The following is a 15,001-nucleotide window of genomic DNA, read 5'->3' on the forward strand; positions in this document are numbered from 1 at the left end:
CAGTGCGGCCCGGGAGACCCAAACATTTTATGAGGGTCCGGTGGGAATGCCTGGCGTAGTCCCCTGTCAGAGTTTCATTTTTTACCTCCGACGGAGCTTCTCTCATGTCCGGGAAGAGGCGGGGAACAGTGAGTCTGAGTGGACCATGTTCCGTGCTTCTATTGCTGAGGTGGCAGACCGGAAGGTGGTCGGTGCCTGTCGTGGCAGCAACCCCAGAACTTACTTGTGGATACCGGCGGTAAGGGATGCCATCAGTAAGAAAAATGAGTCATTCTGGGCCCTTTTGGCCCGTGGGACTCCGGAGGCAGCTGAGTGGGTACAGGGTGGTCAAGTGGCACACGGCTCTGGTGGTGTCTGAGGCAAAAACCGGGTATGGGAGGAGTTCGGTGAGGGCATTGAGAACGACTTCCAGGTGGCTTCAAGCTAATTTTGGTCCACCAGCCGACGTCTCAGAAGGGGGAAGCAGTGCACCGTCAACACAGTGTATAGTGGGGATAGGACGCTGCTGACCTCGTCTCAGGATGTTGTGAATTGGTGGGCCAAATACTTTGAAGACCTCCTAAATTCCACCGACGCGCCTTTCCATGAGGAAGCAGAGCTGGTGGACTCTGGGGTGGACTCTCTTATCGCTGGGGTTGAAGTCAAAAGAAGGTGGTTAAAAAGCTCCTCAGTGGCAAGGCCCCGGTTGTGGATTAGATCTGCCCAGAGTTTCTAAAGGTTCTGGATCTTGTAGGGCTGTTTTAGTTGACACGCCTCTGCAAAATTGCATGGATATCGGGGACAATGCCTCTGGATTGTCAGACCGGGGTGGTGTTTCCCTTGTTGAAAAGTGGGTGTGTTCCAATTACCAGGGAATCACATTCCTCAGCCTCCCCGGGAATGTTTATTCTGGGGGACTGGAGAGAAGGGACCGCCGGGAGGTCGAATCTCGGACTCAGGAGGAGAGTGTGGTTTTCGTCCTGGCCGTGGAATTGTGGATCAGCTTTACACCCTCAGCAGGGTCCTTGGGGGGTCATGGGAGTTCATCCAACCATTCTTCATGTGCTTTGTGGACTTGGAGAAGGCGTTTGACCGTGTTCCGCGGGCAGTCTAATGGGGGTACTCCATGAGTATGGGGTTCCGGAATCCCTGTTACGCGGGGTCCGGTCCCTTTATGACCAGTGGCAGAATCTGGTCCACGTAGCCGGCAGTAAGTCGGATCCGTTCCCAGCAGGGGTTGGACTCTGCCAGGGCTGCCCTATGTCATTGATTCTGTTCCTAACTTTTAGGGACGGAATATTTAGGCCAAGCCGTGGCATTGAGGGGGTCAGTATTGCATCCCAGCTTTTTGCAGATAATGTGGTTCTGTTGGCTTCATCAGGCCAATGTGGTTCTGTTGGCTTCATCAGGCCGTGATGTCCAAATCTCGCTGGAACGATTCGCAACCGAGTGTGAAGCGGTCGGGATGAGAATCAGCTCCTCCAAATCTGAGATCATGGTCCTCGATCGGAAAAAGGTTGCATTTCCTCTCCGGGTAAGGGATCAGGTCCTTCCTCAGGTGGAGTTTGAGTATCTTGGGGTCTTGTTCACGAGTGAGGGAAGAATGGAGTGGTAGATAGACAGGCGGATCGGGGCGGCGTCTGCAGTGATGCAGACTCTGCACCAGTCCGTCATGGTGAAGAAGGAGCTGAGCCAAAAGGTGAGAATCTCTATTTACCGGTTGATCTACATTCCATCCTCATCTATGGTCACAAGCTGCGGATCGTGACCGAAAGAATGAGATCCCGGATACAAGCGGCTGAAATGAGTTTCCTCCGCAGGATGCCAGACTCTTCCTTAGAGATAAGGTGAGAAGGTCGGTCATCTGGGAGGGGCTCGGAGTAGAGCCGCTGCTCTCCCGGATCAAGAGGAGCCAAATGAGTTGGCTCGGGCATCTGATCAGGATTCCCCCTGGACGCCTCCCTGGGGAGGTGTTCTGGGCACGTCGCACCGGGAGGAGGCCACGGTGGGGAGACTGTCTCCCAGCAGGCCCAGGTATGCCTTGGGGTACTCCTGGAAGAGGTGGATGAAGTGGTTGGGGAGAGGCCATTCTGGGCGTCGCTGCTGAAGCTGCTTCACCCGTGACTCGACTTCGGATAAGCGGAAGATGAGATGAGATATCCTGTGCAACACAGCACACCAAAACTTTTCTGCAGTTTGCCTCAACTAAGGCATGCTGTGAGCTGTCCTTTTTAGCCTCCACGACCAAGAGTGTTACACTACCCATTCAGACATGGATCATCAATAGGTATCCATCACTCTCACGTCAAAGCGTCTACATTGATGACAGCACTGTCAGTCAGCTATGATCAGCTACAGAGTTGTTCAAAGCAATTAATAATCATTTAACGTCTGTTGAAAAAAAAAGTATCACGGATTAAAACTGGTGACACGGCAAGGAGTGAATAGCATTGTCACTCACAGAAAACACGACTTGTTGCATTTTTCATTTTTTTATTCGCACGTGCACACGCTCACCTCAAGGTTGTGTACTGAATCCACGACTCTAGTCCCTCTACACATAGACACGACTGCAGACCCACGCACCCTGAGAACATCATTGTGAAATTTGCGGACAATACAACAGTGGTGGGGATGATCACAGGGGAGAATGAGAAGGCCTACAGAGATGAGGTCCTTAGATTCAATAACTTGGCGCTAAACGTGTCCAAAACCAGTTAACTCATCTTGGACTTTCGATGAAACAAGGCTGCTCCGTCGCCCCTGTATATTAATGCCCAATGTGAGGAGCAGGTAGAGACTTTCAAATTCCTAGGAGTCCACATCTCTGCTGATCTCACTTGGGCGGCAAACGCCATCGTCAAGAAGGTCCAGCAAAGGCTACATTTCCTGAGAGTACTCAGGAAAGAGCAACTGAACACTAACTTGCTGGTGACCGTCTGTCATTGAGAGCTTGCTGACGTACGCTGTATCAGTGTGGCACTCAAGCTGCACAGAAGCCGACCGGAAAAGATTGCAGAGGGTTATCAACACAGCCCAAAAGATCATCAACTGCCCTCGACCCACCCTGTCCAGCATCTATGAATCCCAGTCAAACAGACTCAAGGACAGTTCCTTCCCAAAAACTGTCGCCAGACTCAACTCGAGTTCTGCACCTAGGACCTAATCAAGACTTTTTACTACTACTACTACTTATACTTCTCATGCGCATATCATAATTAAAGCATGACAATACTATTAGAAGTCGGTGATGACGTTTTCATCTGCTACAGGTGACTGATACGATACGGATTAGAGCCAAAATAGGTAAAACGAGATCGGTTTAACAAAAAACCTATTTAAAAAAAGTCTCGTACAAAAATTGTGATACGGCGTACACAATTTAAAATGATCAAAAACATATAAAACACGGGGATAATACGTATAAATTGACAGGTATAACACTTGAAACCACTTAAATTATCTGTATCTGTACTTGGAAGGTGCGTGGGCTTGTATTGGCATTTTTATTTCATGTGACAATGAACTGAAATTATAAATAAACATTCTAAATAATAATATAATAATAAAGAAAATTAATTTAATCAAAAGTTGCTGTATCTATTGTTTAATCCAGGAAGCAGAACAACCTAAGTGCTATTCAAATAAATGTTTTTGATAGCAAAAAAAAATTTGCTCACAAAGGAACTAGGAACAACCCCCCTCCCTATGTTCATAATTTGGATTCAAAATACTGAAAGACAACAACAAATATTTGAACCAAAGAAAATATTACCTGCATAAGTTCAACAGCCATGCTCTGTGTGGCGATGCCCTCAACATTGTTCACTAACCAGTGGATGACCTCAGCGCTTATGAAGCAGTTGATTGGTAGGCCCTTCTGCTCTGGGAGAAGTAGTACACCTGTCCTATGTTCATAAATAAAACATGATTTTTTTCCGGGGATCTTGAAAACAAAACACACAGCAACAGCTGCTTTCAAACATACAGTGGGGCAAAAAAGTATTTAGTCAACCACCAATTATGAAAGTTCTTCTACTTGAAAAGATTAGAGGCCTGTAATTGTCAACATGGGTAAACCTCAACCATGACAGACAAAAAAAACTCAAAACCACATTGTTTGATTTTTAAACAATTTATTTCCAAATTAGAGTGGAAAATAAGTATTTGGTCACCTACTAACAAGCAAAATTTCTGGCTGTCAAAGAGGTCTAACTTCAAATGAGGTCTCCACTCGTTACCTGTATTAATAGCATCTGTTTTAACTCATTATCGGTATAAAATACACCTGTCCACAACCTAATTCTCTCACACTCAAAACTCGACTATGGTCAAGACCAAAGAGCTGTCGAAGGACACCTGAGACAAAATTGTAGACCTGCACAAGGCTGGGAAGACTGCATCTGCAATAGGTAAAAGGCTTGGTGTAAAGAAATCAACTGCGAGAGCAATTATTTGAAAATGGAAGACATACAAGATCACTGATAATCTCCCTCCAGCTGGGGCTCCATGCAAGATCTCACCCCCAATAACAAGAAAGGTGAGCAAAAATCCCAGAACAACACGGACCTAGTGAATGACCTACAGAGAGCTGGGACCACAGTAACAAAGGCTACTATCAGTCACACAATGCACCGCCAGGGACTCAAATCCTGCACTGCCAGACGTGTCCCTGTGCCGAAGCCAGTACACATCCAGTCCCGCCTGGGGTTCGCTAGAGAGCATTTGGTTGATCCAGAAGAGGACTAGGAGAATGTGTTATGGTCCGATGAAACCAAAATAGAACTTTTTGGTAGAAACACAGGTTCTCATGTTTGGAGGAGAAAGAATACTGAATTGCATCCAAAGAACACCACCTGTGAAGCCGGGGGTGGAAACATCATGCTTTGGGGCTGATTTTCAGCAAAGCGACCAGGGTCTTTCAGGATAACAATGATCCCAAACACACAGCAAAAGGAAAAGAATGAATGGGGCCATCTATTGAGAGATTTTGAGTGAAAATCTCCTTCCATCAGCAATGACATTGAAGATGAGACGTGGCTGTGTCTTTCAGCATGACAATGATCCCAAACAATGCGAGGGCAACAAAGGAGTGGCTTCATTAGATGCATTTCAAGGTCCTGGAGTGGCCTAGCCAGTCTCCAGATCACAACCCCATAGAAAATCTGTGGAGGGAGTTGAAAGTCTGTGTTGCCCAACGACAGCCCCAAAACATCACTGCTCTAGAGGAGATCTGCATAGGAGGAATGGGCCAAATTACCAGCAACAGTTTGTGAAAAGCTTGTGAAGAAAATGTTTGGCCTCCTAAGTATTGAGATGAACTTTTGGTATTTACCAAATACTTATTTTCCACCATGATTTGCAAATAAATTCTTTAAAAATAAAACAATTTGATTTAGATTTTTTTTCCCACATTCTGTCTCTCATGGTTGAGGTTTACCCATGTTGACAATTACAGGCCTCTCTAATCTTTTCAAGTAGGATAACTTGCACAATTGGTGGTTGCCTAAATACTTATTTGCCCCACTGTAAATGTAACAGTACTTACCTGACTTAACAGTTTTCACATGGAGCATGGGAGTCATGCCAAGATCTTTAAAAAGTTAAGAATCTTTTACTTTTTTTGCTTTCAGGTTGATGCTAAATTTTGTTGAGAAAGTTAATGCATAAGTAACAATAAAGAATAGAAAACAAAAACACCCTAAAGAGAAATATCAATAGAATCCAATACTGTGAAAAAGTATTTGCTCCCTTCCTGATTTCAGTTTTATATATCACAGAAAGGTTTCAGATCATCAAACTAATTTCAGTATGAGACAGAGACAACCGAAGGAAATAGAAAATGCAGTTTCTAAATGATTTTATTTACCAATTTAAAAAAAACTTGTCTGGCCCTTAGTGAAAAAGTAATTGCGCTCTTAACCTAATAATGGGTTTGCCACCTTTGGCAGCAATAACTGAAATCAACCATTTACGATAATTCGTGATGAGTCCTTCACAACGCTTTTGAGGAATGTTGGCCGACTCTTCTGTGCAGATTTGTTTCAATTCTGTAATATTTGAGGGTTTTCTAGCATGAACAGCTCGTTTCATATCAAAATACAGCATTTCAATAGGATTTAAATCCGGATTTTGACTTGACCACTCCAAAACCATTTTTTTGCCATTCAGAGAAGGACCTGCTGGTGTGCTTTGTTCAGACATAGGCTTTATCATCATCATCATCGAATAATCAAAAGACAATTGTCATCATACACAGCTGCGCATAACGAAATTGGTGGTGCTACTCTACAAAGTGCGCTTTCCCGGTAAAATACATAAAATAAGTAATATAAAAATATAAGAGTCACATCCTGTTAAGGTGAATACTAAAAAAATGCCTAATCTAAGATATTATTACTATCCACGGAGATCCCGGTGGTCTCGAGATGTCCTCGGGGACATTGCAGGTTGATTGGCAATCTGCTGTGATGGATATATCGCATCTCCTCCCGAAAGCAACCAAATCCTGGCGACTGTAGAAAAGTTTGCCTCGCAGATGTTAGCAAACAACGACAATACTGAGGAAAGAAAACACCAAACTGGAGAGCAAGAGCCAGCTGCAACCGTGTGCGCCGCCATCTTGGATCACATACCTCCTCACTATCTTCTCACTTACCTTCAAACAGCCAGCAAGAGGCAGATCACCGCCCAACGTCTTTCATGTTACCTGACCCCGAAGTTATTGCACAGAGGGGATTGTGTGTCGTGCTACCGCAAGTTCAGAGTCCTGATGGCTGTGGGGGGAAAAAACTGTCCTTAAGTTTATTTGTCCGTGCTTTGTGAGACCTGTAGAGTCTGCCAGAGGGCAGCAGCTGTAACAGGTTGTGACCAGGGTGGTATGGGTCACTGACAATGTTCCCGGCTCTGCTGAGGTAGCGAGAACTGGCAATGTCTTCCAGTGAGGGCAGAGAGCAGCCGATGATCTTCTGGGCAGTGTTGATCACTCTCGGCATGGCCTTTTTGTCTGCTGCCGTGCTTCCAGTGTACCACACTGTAATGCGGTATGCCAGGATGCTCTCTACAGTGGCTCTATAGAAGGTTACCAGAAGCTTAGTGTCCAAGTTGTTCCTCCTGAGAACCCTCGGGAAATTGAGTCGTTTCCGGGCCTTCTTCACCACTGCCGTTGTGTTGGTAGACCAGGAGAGCTTGTCCATGACGTGGACCCCCAGGAATTTGAAGGACTGGACCCTGTCTATGCATACTCCACTTATGAGGAGTGAGGGGCCAGATCTGTGCGGCATCTGCGAAAGTCCAGGATTATTTCTTTAGTTTTCGTGGTGTTTAGTCTGAGATTGTTCACCAAACACCACGAAGACAGTTTGTTGACCTCATCTCTGTAGGCAGACTCATTCCCCCTGAGATGAGTCCGACCACAGTGGTGTCATCGGCAAATTTGATGATGGAGTTAGACTGGTGGGTCGGTGTAGAGTCGAATGTGTACAGGGAGTACAGAAGAGGACTCAGTACTCAGCCTTGAGGGGAGCCAGTGCTCAGTGTAATGGAGGAAGAGAAGTGGGGACTAAGTCTAACAGTTTGTCGACGGTTGGTTAAGAAGTTCTTAATCCAGCAGCAGATGGAAGAGGATAGTCCAAGTTGGGAGAGTTTGTCAGCCAGAATGTCCGGTATTAGTGTTGAAAGCTGAGCTATAGTTAATGAAAAGCATCCTCACGTAGTTCCCATATATTTATCTTGAGATAAAAGACAAATTTTGACATACGAGCAGACAGCGGACACGAGAGACTGCTCATAAGAACATCAAGGGCACTGTTTCTCTCCCCGCAACTCCCTCGTGTAATGTCTCTATGGTCGCAACTCCCTTGTGTAATGTCTCTCCGAGCACTGGGCGGAGCGTTGCATTTTTTCAGTGTTTTTTCCCTGTTAGTTGGTGCGAATGCTGTATATACTATTTCTCGTTGGCAAGTGGTCGTGCGTTATCCTATTGTGAGGACATTTGTGTGCATCATTTTGGGAATATTTTGAAGGGAATACAATAGCAAAAATGTAGGTTGCATCTGAAAGCCAGGGGGGAGGCGGCGCAAATAGAGCCAACCCGACCGGGAGAAGAAAGGTATCAAATTTTAAAACAAAATTAGAATTAAGTTTAGGGTAAGGATAGATGAAAAAAAATGGGTCTGCATCGTAATCCAAGTTCATTTAAATTTGTTTTTGTTGTTACAAGCGCGTTACCGTGCAAAAATTTTAGTAATATTAAACCACTAGTTATTTGTTACTTTGTTAATAGATAGCGAAGTAGAACAAATAAAAATGTTTTTCCAATCCAATATCCTGTTTTTGGTGTTTTTTTCAGAGGGTTGGAACGAATTAATTTGTTTTTAGTTCATTACTATGGGAAATGTTCGTTTGAGTTACGAGAAAATCGACATACGAGCTCAGTCCCGGAACGCATTAAGCTCGTATCCAGAGGTACCATTGTAATTTGTTTTTAGTTCATTTCTATGGTAAACCTTCATTTGAGTTACGAGAAAATCGACATACGAGCTCAGTCCCGGAACGCATTAAACTCGGATCTCGAGGTACCACTGTGTACCGCTACGGACACTCTTCCTGGTTGTGCTTACGTTACTTCCTTTTTTAATTTGTTTACGTGCATCCAACACCCTTTCAGAAAACATAAAGGAAATTATTCTACAGTTGTGATTATGAAATAAAAAGAATTCTGCTACGATTGTTTTTCTTTTTATTTCTTGTTCGAAAGTGACAATTATTGCAGTAACATAAACCATCGAAAAAAATTGAGATATTTCGACATTAGAAGCAATTTGGGCGCCACAACATCTTAAACTTCTGGTAATAAAATTTTAATTTCTGTCATTAAAAAGCATCTGGTTCTCATCAAGATAGACGTACAGACGCTCCCCTACTTACGAACTAGTTAGGTTCCGAGCGATTGTTCATAAGTTGAATTTGTTTGTAAGTTGATTCAGTGCTATATTTTGTATTATAACTTATGTTTAAGGCCTATATAAGTATATTGAAGGTTTATATAAGTGCATTTGTATGTTTAAGGCTTGTATAAGTAACACACATTGGTTTGTACTGAAAAAAACATTTAATAAAATGGAGAGAATATGTACAGTACTGTATATATATATATATATATATATATATATATATAGAGAGAGAGAGAGAGAGAGAGAGAGAGAGTAGCACTGTATGGCATCATTCAATTGATTTGCAAACTTTGTGCAACGTTCAAAATTTGGGTCCTGCTGCTCGATCTTTCTGTTTATAAATGGTACGGACGGTCGAACGATTCAAGTTGTATGCCCGTGCAACGCTCACCACTCTCACGCGCATCAAGCTTCGTTATTATTGCCACTCGTTTCAAATGAAATGGCTTGCCTCTTCCTTGCACCTCCCTCACTAGAAGCATTTAGCTTTTCACCAACCATATTGAATAATGGCTGCACAAGATATTTCATGATAAAAATGAAAAAGGTTCTTTGCGCACTGGAGATACGTCACGCACTTAGGCAACTTACGCAACTTACGCACTGCAACGAACTGGGCAGAGGAAGGTGGATGCTGGGTGAGCTGAGCTCACAGCGCCAGGCGTCGGTATTAGCGGCGGAAAGAAGCCTACTCGGAAAAAGGCGCGCAATACAAAATCGAACTTACGAACATTTTTCGACATAAACGCAATTTGTAGACATGTTCGTATGTACCGTTGTTCGTAAGTCGTATGTTCGTAAGTAGGGGAGCGTCTGAATTTCTTTTTTCAAATTGAATAATTTGATATTTTGCATTTACAAAGACAAGCATATTAACTTCCTTATGATATTGACCCTAATAATGTGCTCTTGATTCATACAGTATCTGAGAAATGCTACGTGCGATGATTTTTCTTAAGATTTTCCCTTCAAAGTAACGCATTTGTATTCCCGATTAAAACCATGACTATGGAGGTGAAAATTGTGAATCAAGGGGCGGCGTATATCCTAGAAATTGTAAAATTCAACAATTTTAATAGTGCCGTTAATATGCGAGTACATACGTTAAAACAAAGGCATTTTTAATTTAGGCTGTACCCCTGGTACGAAGATGCAAGAACCAGCAGTTTCATACAAATATACACTTACGTAGGATTTATGATGGCCTCCAAGATTTCCAGAAGTGTTGAGGAAGAGGACAGAAAAAAGCCTTCTGTTAGAGATTGCACACTGCATACTCCTAATCTGTGGCAAGAATCACAATAACATTAGAAATGAATACAGAATAAGAGATGCAGTTTTCCAGGTTGAGAAGTCAAGAAGTTTTAAATATTGTCTGTAAAGCAAATTTGAAACCCATAGTTGTGGGAAAAAAAGCCAATTTCACTCATGGCATTGAATGTTTTTTTGCACATAAACATGTGAGTAGTCTTTCATTTTTAATAACATCAATCTGTGAATTAGAGAGATGTATCCCAGTGTAAAAAAATGCACTGCATTTTTACTCCTTAGTTCACGGTTCTTGTTTGAGAATCAACTTCTTTCTTATACTGCCGTGGTGTTGATAGACCAGGAGAGCTTGTCCATGACTTGGACCCCCAGGAATTTGAAGGACTGGACCCTGTCTACGCATACTCCATTCATGAGGAGTGGAGCCAGATCTGTTATGCGTTAAAAAAGTCCAGGATTATTTCTTTAGTTTTCGTGGTGTTTAGTCTGAGATTGTTCACCAAACACCACAAAGACAGTTTGTTGACCTCATCTCTGTGGGCAGACTCATCCCCCCATCCACTGAGATGAGTCCTACCACAGTGGTGTATCGGCAAATATTATGATGGAGTTAGAGTGGTGGGTCGGTGTACAGTCGTATGGGTACAGGGAGTATAGAAGAGGACTCAGTACACAACCTTGAGTGGAGCCAGTACTCAGTGTAATGGAGGAAGAGAGGTGAGAACCAAGTCTAACAGTTTGTGGACGGTTGGTTAAGAAAATTCTTAATCCAACAGCAGATGAAAGCGAATAGTCCAAGTTGGGAGTTTGTCAGCCAGAATGTCCGGTATTATAGTGTTGAAGATTGAGCTATAGTCAATGAAAAGCATCCTCACATAGTTCCTATGGTGCTCCAGGTGGCTCATTGCTGCGTGTAGAGCTATGGCGATGGCTTCCTCAGTGGACCTATTTGCTCTATAAGCAAACTGGTAAGGGTCAACTGAGGGAGGTATTGTATCCCTGATGTGAAGGGCGGCCAACTTTTCAAAGCACTTCATAAGTGCAACAGGCCTATAATCATTCAGGCTGTCAATGGTTGTCTTTTTAGGGACAGGGATACTGGTAGCAGATTTCAGGCAGGAGGTTATGATGGATTGTCGCAGTGAACAATTGAAAATCTTTGTGAGAACCACAGTCAGCTGGTCAGCACAGGCTTTGAGCACCTTGCCAGGTACTCCGTCAGGGCCAACAGCCTTCCTGGTGTTCACAGTCCGCAGTACCTGTCTCACTTCATGTTCCTGAACCTTCAGTGTACTGCTGCAATGTGGTGGATGTGTTGAGACTGAATCCGATTTGTCAGTCTCAAAGCGGGCAAGGAAACGGTTCAGTTCCTCTGCTAGTGAGGCATCTGTGTTAACAGACACCGCATTATTGTCATTGTAATTGGTGATGTGTTGTATTCCCTGCCACATCTTTTTGGGTTATTTTCTGTGAAGTGCTCCTCAATTTTCCTTGTATATGCTGCCTTGGCCTTTTTAATGACCCTCTTCAGGTCTGCTCTGGCAGCGCTGTATTGTAAATTGTCCCTTGACCTCAAGGCGGTGTTACGGCATTTAATGAGTGCCTGTGTCTCACTGGTCATCCAGGCTTTTTGGTTAGGAAAAACCTGGATACGTTTATTAGCAGTGAAAGTGTCCGTACAGTTTTTGATGTAGGGAAGTAGTGTCCGTGTAGTCCTGGAGGTTGTGGTGTTCAAAAAGTTCCCAAATGGTGCGGGAAAAACAGTCCTGCAGCTGAGAAAGGGCGTCCTCAGGCCATGTTTTTATTATCTTTATTTGTGGCCTTGTTAGCCTTGGAGTGGGGTGTATGCAGGCGTGAGGGACAGGCAGAGATGGTCGGATCCAGCAAGGTGGGGGAGGTGTGTGGCTCTATAAGCATGTTTATTTTTCGAATAAACATGGTCCAGAGTTTTATCTCTTCTTGTGTCACACTTCACGTACTCGATAAATTTACGCAGAACAGTCTTTAAACATGCTTTGTTGCAGTCACCGGCGACAATAAGAACTCCATCGGGGTTGCCAAGCTGCTGTTTGTTTACAGTCGCTAGCAGGAGGCTAAGTGCAGTGCTAACGTTAGCATCCGGTGGGATGTAAACAGCCATTACAATGATTACCGTTAGCTCCCTTGGTAGAAAGAAGGGCCTGCACAGAACTGCCAAGAGCTCTAAATCAGGAGTTCAGTGAGTGTTAATGATCCTACTGTTGCAGCACCAGTCCTTGTGTATGTACATACTTTTTTGAAATCCAAGCCTACCAGATGATTCCTGATGCTGCTGGCCGGGTGGCCAAGTATTCGAGATGCTGCTTATTAGAACAGCATGACTGTCTTTCTCGCCACATCTCCCTCGCGCAAAGATATCTACGGCCATACAGGTTGCATTTTTTACTGGAGATAGTCTGACCGAGTTGATAATCTGCGAAAAAGCCAGCAGAATCTACATGGACTTGAAAGCAAAGTAAGCATCTGAAAATGACACCAGCGAAACTCTTCAAAGCGAGTCGTGGCTGGTTCGATAATTTTAAAAAACAAACACTCGGTTCTGAGGCATGGAGAAGCCAGGAAGTTCTGACTCGAAAGCCGCGACGGAATACATTAACATTTTTGCCTCGGTTATTGCATGAGAAGGTTTAAATTTAGTGTAACGTAAAAATAAAACTTAGATTTAAGGGTGTGTGTATAGTAATCTAAGTTCATTTAAGTTACATTTAAAGTTTGTTATGTTACGAGAGCATTGCCATCAAGTCTTTCTCTGTCCTTTTCTCTCCCTCCTCCGTGCATTCCGCGCTACCGCTTCTCTGTATTGAATAATGTCATATTTTAGTATTGAAAATAATAACGTTACTTTGTGAGTTGGTGAATTACAACAAATAAAAATGTTTTTCCATTTTAATATCCTGGTTTGGGTGTTTATTTCAGAGGGTGGGAACAGATTAATTGGTATTTAGTTCATTTCTATGGGGAAAAAGTGATATGAGATTCGAGTAAATTGACATACAAGCGCGATCCCGGAATGCATTAAGCGCGTATCTCAAGGTATTATTGTATTACAAGATTAGATTTGAAATAGGAAAGGGAAGTCCATATTGAAATAATGCAAGATTCAAGTTAATATTACAGGATTAAAGTTGTTTTATAGCCTTTTTAAAATGAAATGTGAACCAGAAGTTGTTTGGTTTCATGGGCATCCACTTTTGGTGACGTAAAATTTGTGTGACCACCAAATGGCTTTTCAACAATAATATGAAGTGTTGGGTTCACCAATAGATTCACTTTAAGATGAGGAAGACATCGGAGGCATATTATGCTTTATCTTGCAAGAGAGAATCGATCCTGACTCGCCTTCGTCCCAGATCATTCTAAAGAATCAAATCCTCTCCTGCCCATTTTATTGCATTAGAGCACATGTCTCAAATCGATTCCAACGAGGGCCGCAGTGGGTCCTGGTCTTTGTTCCAACCGATCCAGTGCCGACATTTTAACCACTCGGGTGTCTTCTAAAATAAGTAGCACCTAACTTTAATTAACTGATTACACTTGCAAAAGGTATCCTCTTGTTGAGTTGGAATGAAAACCTGCACCCACTGCGGCCCTCGAGTCGTACGGTGTTTGTACGGTTTTTTTGGGGTTTGTAAGGGGAATCATAATCATTTATAAGGGCAGTTATCGGCAGAGGTTGACAGGTATGCCATTCTCTCATTTTTTCCTCGTCCATCCAGCCCTTTGGATTCGCCTTCACGATGACGCCGGCTGGAAACTTTTCTTTCGGCAGCGTCTTTTGCTTAAAAACCACCATTGGTGGTAGCTTCTGCCTATTAGCATGGCAAGCGAGAACGACAGTAAAAGCTGACTTCTCGTGCCCCGTTGTTCGTATCGCCACCGTGCTGGTCCCTTTCTTCTCGACAGTGTGGTCCACCGGGATGTCGAAAGTCAGCGGTACCTCGTCCATGTTCATTATGTGGTTTGGCTGTATAAGTTTGCCGGTAATCCTCTTGGTGCAGTAGGTGCGGAAAACGGCTAGCTTTTCAATGTCGTCCGCCGGAAGTTGCTGTGCCACGGTTGTCCTCGCTCTAATCGCTAGATGGTGCCGTTTCATAAAGCGAAAGCACAAAGACAGACCTCCTTGAAAATTTTCAATTTTCAATTCTTCCGCGAGTGCTTTTGCCCTCAGTCGAATGGTGACTGTGGAGACGTTTCTCAAGCTTTTCAATGTAGTCCGCCGGAAGTTGCTGCGCCACGGTTGTCCTCGCTCTAATCGCTAGATAGTGCCGTTTCATAAAGCAAAAGCACAAAGACGGACCTCCTTGAAAATTTTCAATTTTCAATTCTTCCGCGAGTGCTTTTGCCCTCAGTCGAATGGTGACTGTGGAGACGTTTCTCCCAGCTGCTCTTAGACCCAGAATCCACCTCTCCAGTTGATCTTCCACCTTGCCTTGTTCCCACGGAAACTCAGCTTCCTCTTATTGACTTGGCGAAGCTCATTCTCCTGCTTTCTCCATTTGCGAACCATAGATTTGTTTATGTTGAATTTCCTAGCCGCTGCTCTGCTCCACTGCATAATCGATGGTTTGAAGCTTGAACTGAGCTTCGTAAGCATGCCTCTTTGTATTATTCATTCTTCGTTTTGCAATAAAGCACATGCCCACACTAGTATATATAGGAACCTTGTAGGGGCGTGGCTTTAGCGTCTTCCCCCACACACCCCCTCCGCAAGCCTTCCCCACCAACGTCCACCTTTAGCGTCTGACCCCACCCACGTCCGC

The 15,001-nt window shown here is 43.8% G+C and overlaps 1 protein-coding gene across 6 annotated transcripts in view; it reads right to left on the reverse strand.

Annotated features, from left to right (window-relative positions):
• Positions 1-15,001, reverse strand: part of depdc5 (DEP domain containing 5, GATOR1 subcomplex subunit) — a 210,389-nt gene that overhangs the window by 38,600 nt on the left and 156,788 nt on the right. For all 6 annotated transcript variants that reach the window (XM_077615705.1, XM_077615704.1, XM_077615703.1 and 3 more), the window contains 2 exons: positions 10,122-10,217; positions 3,755-3,887 (listed from right to left, as the gene is read on the reverse strand). In XM_077615705.1, coding sequence (XP_077471831.1) covers positions 3,755-3,887; positions 10,122-10,217 — 229 coding nt within the window. The remainder of the gene's footprint in view (positions 1-3,754; positions 3,888-10,121; positions 10,218-15,001) is intronic.

This window comes from Stigmatopora argus, chromosome 12 (genome assembly GCF_051989625.1).
Source record: "Stigmatopora argus isolate UIUO_Sarg chromosome 12, RoL_Sarg_1.0, whole genome shotgun sequence".
NCBI lineage: Eukaryota > Metazoa > Chordata > Actinopteri > Syngnathiformes > Syngnathidae > Stigmatopora > Stigmatopora argus.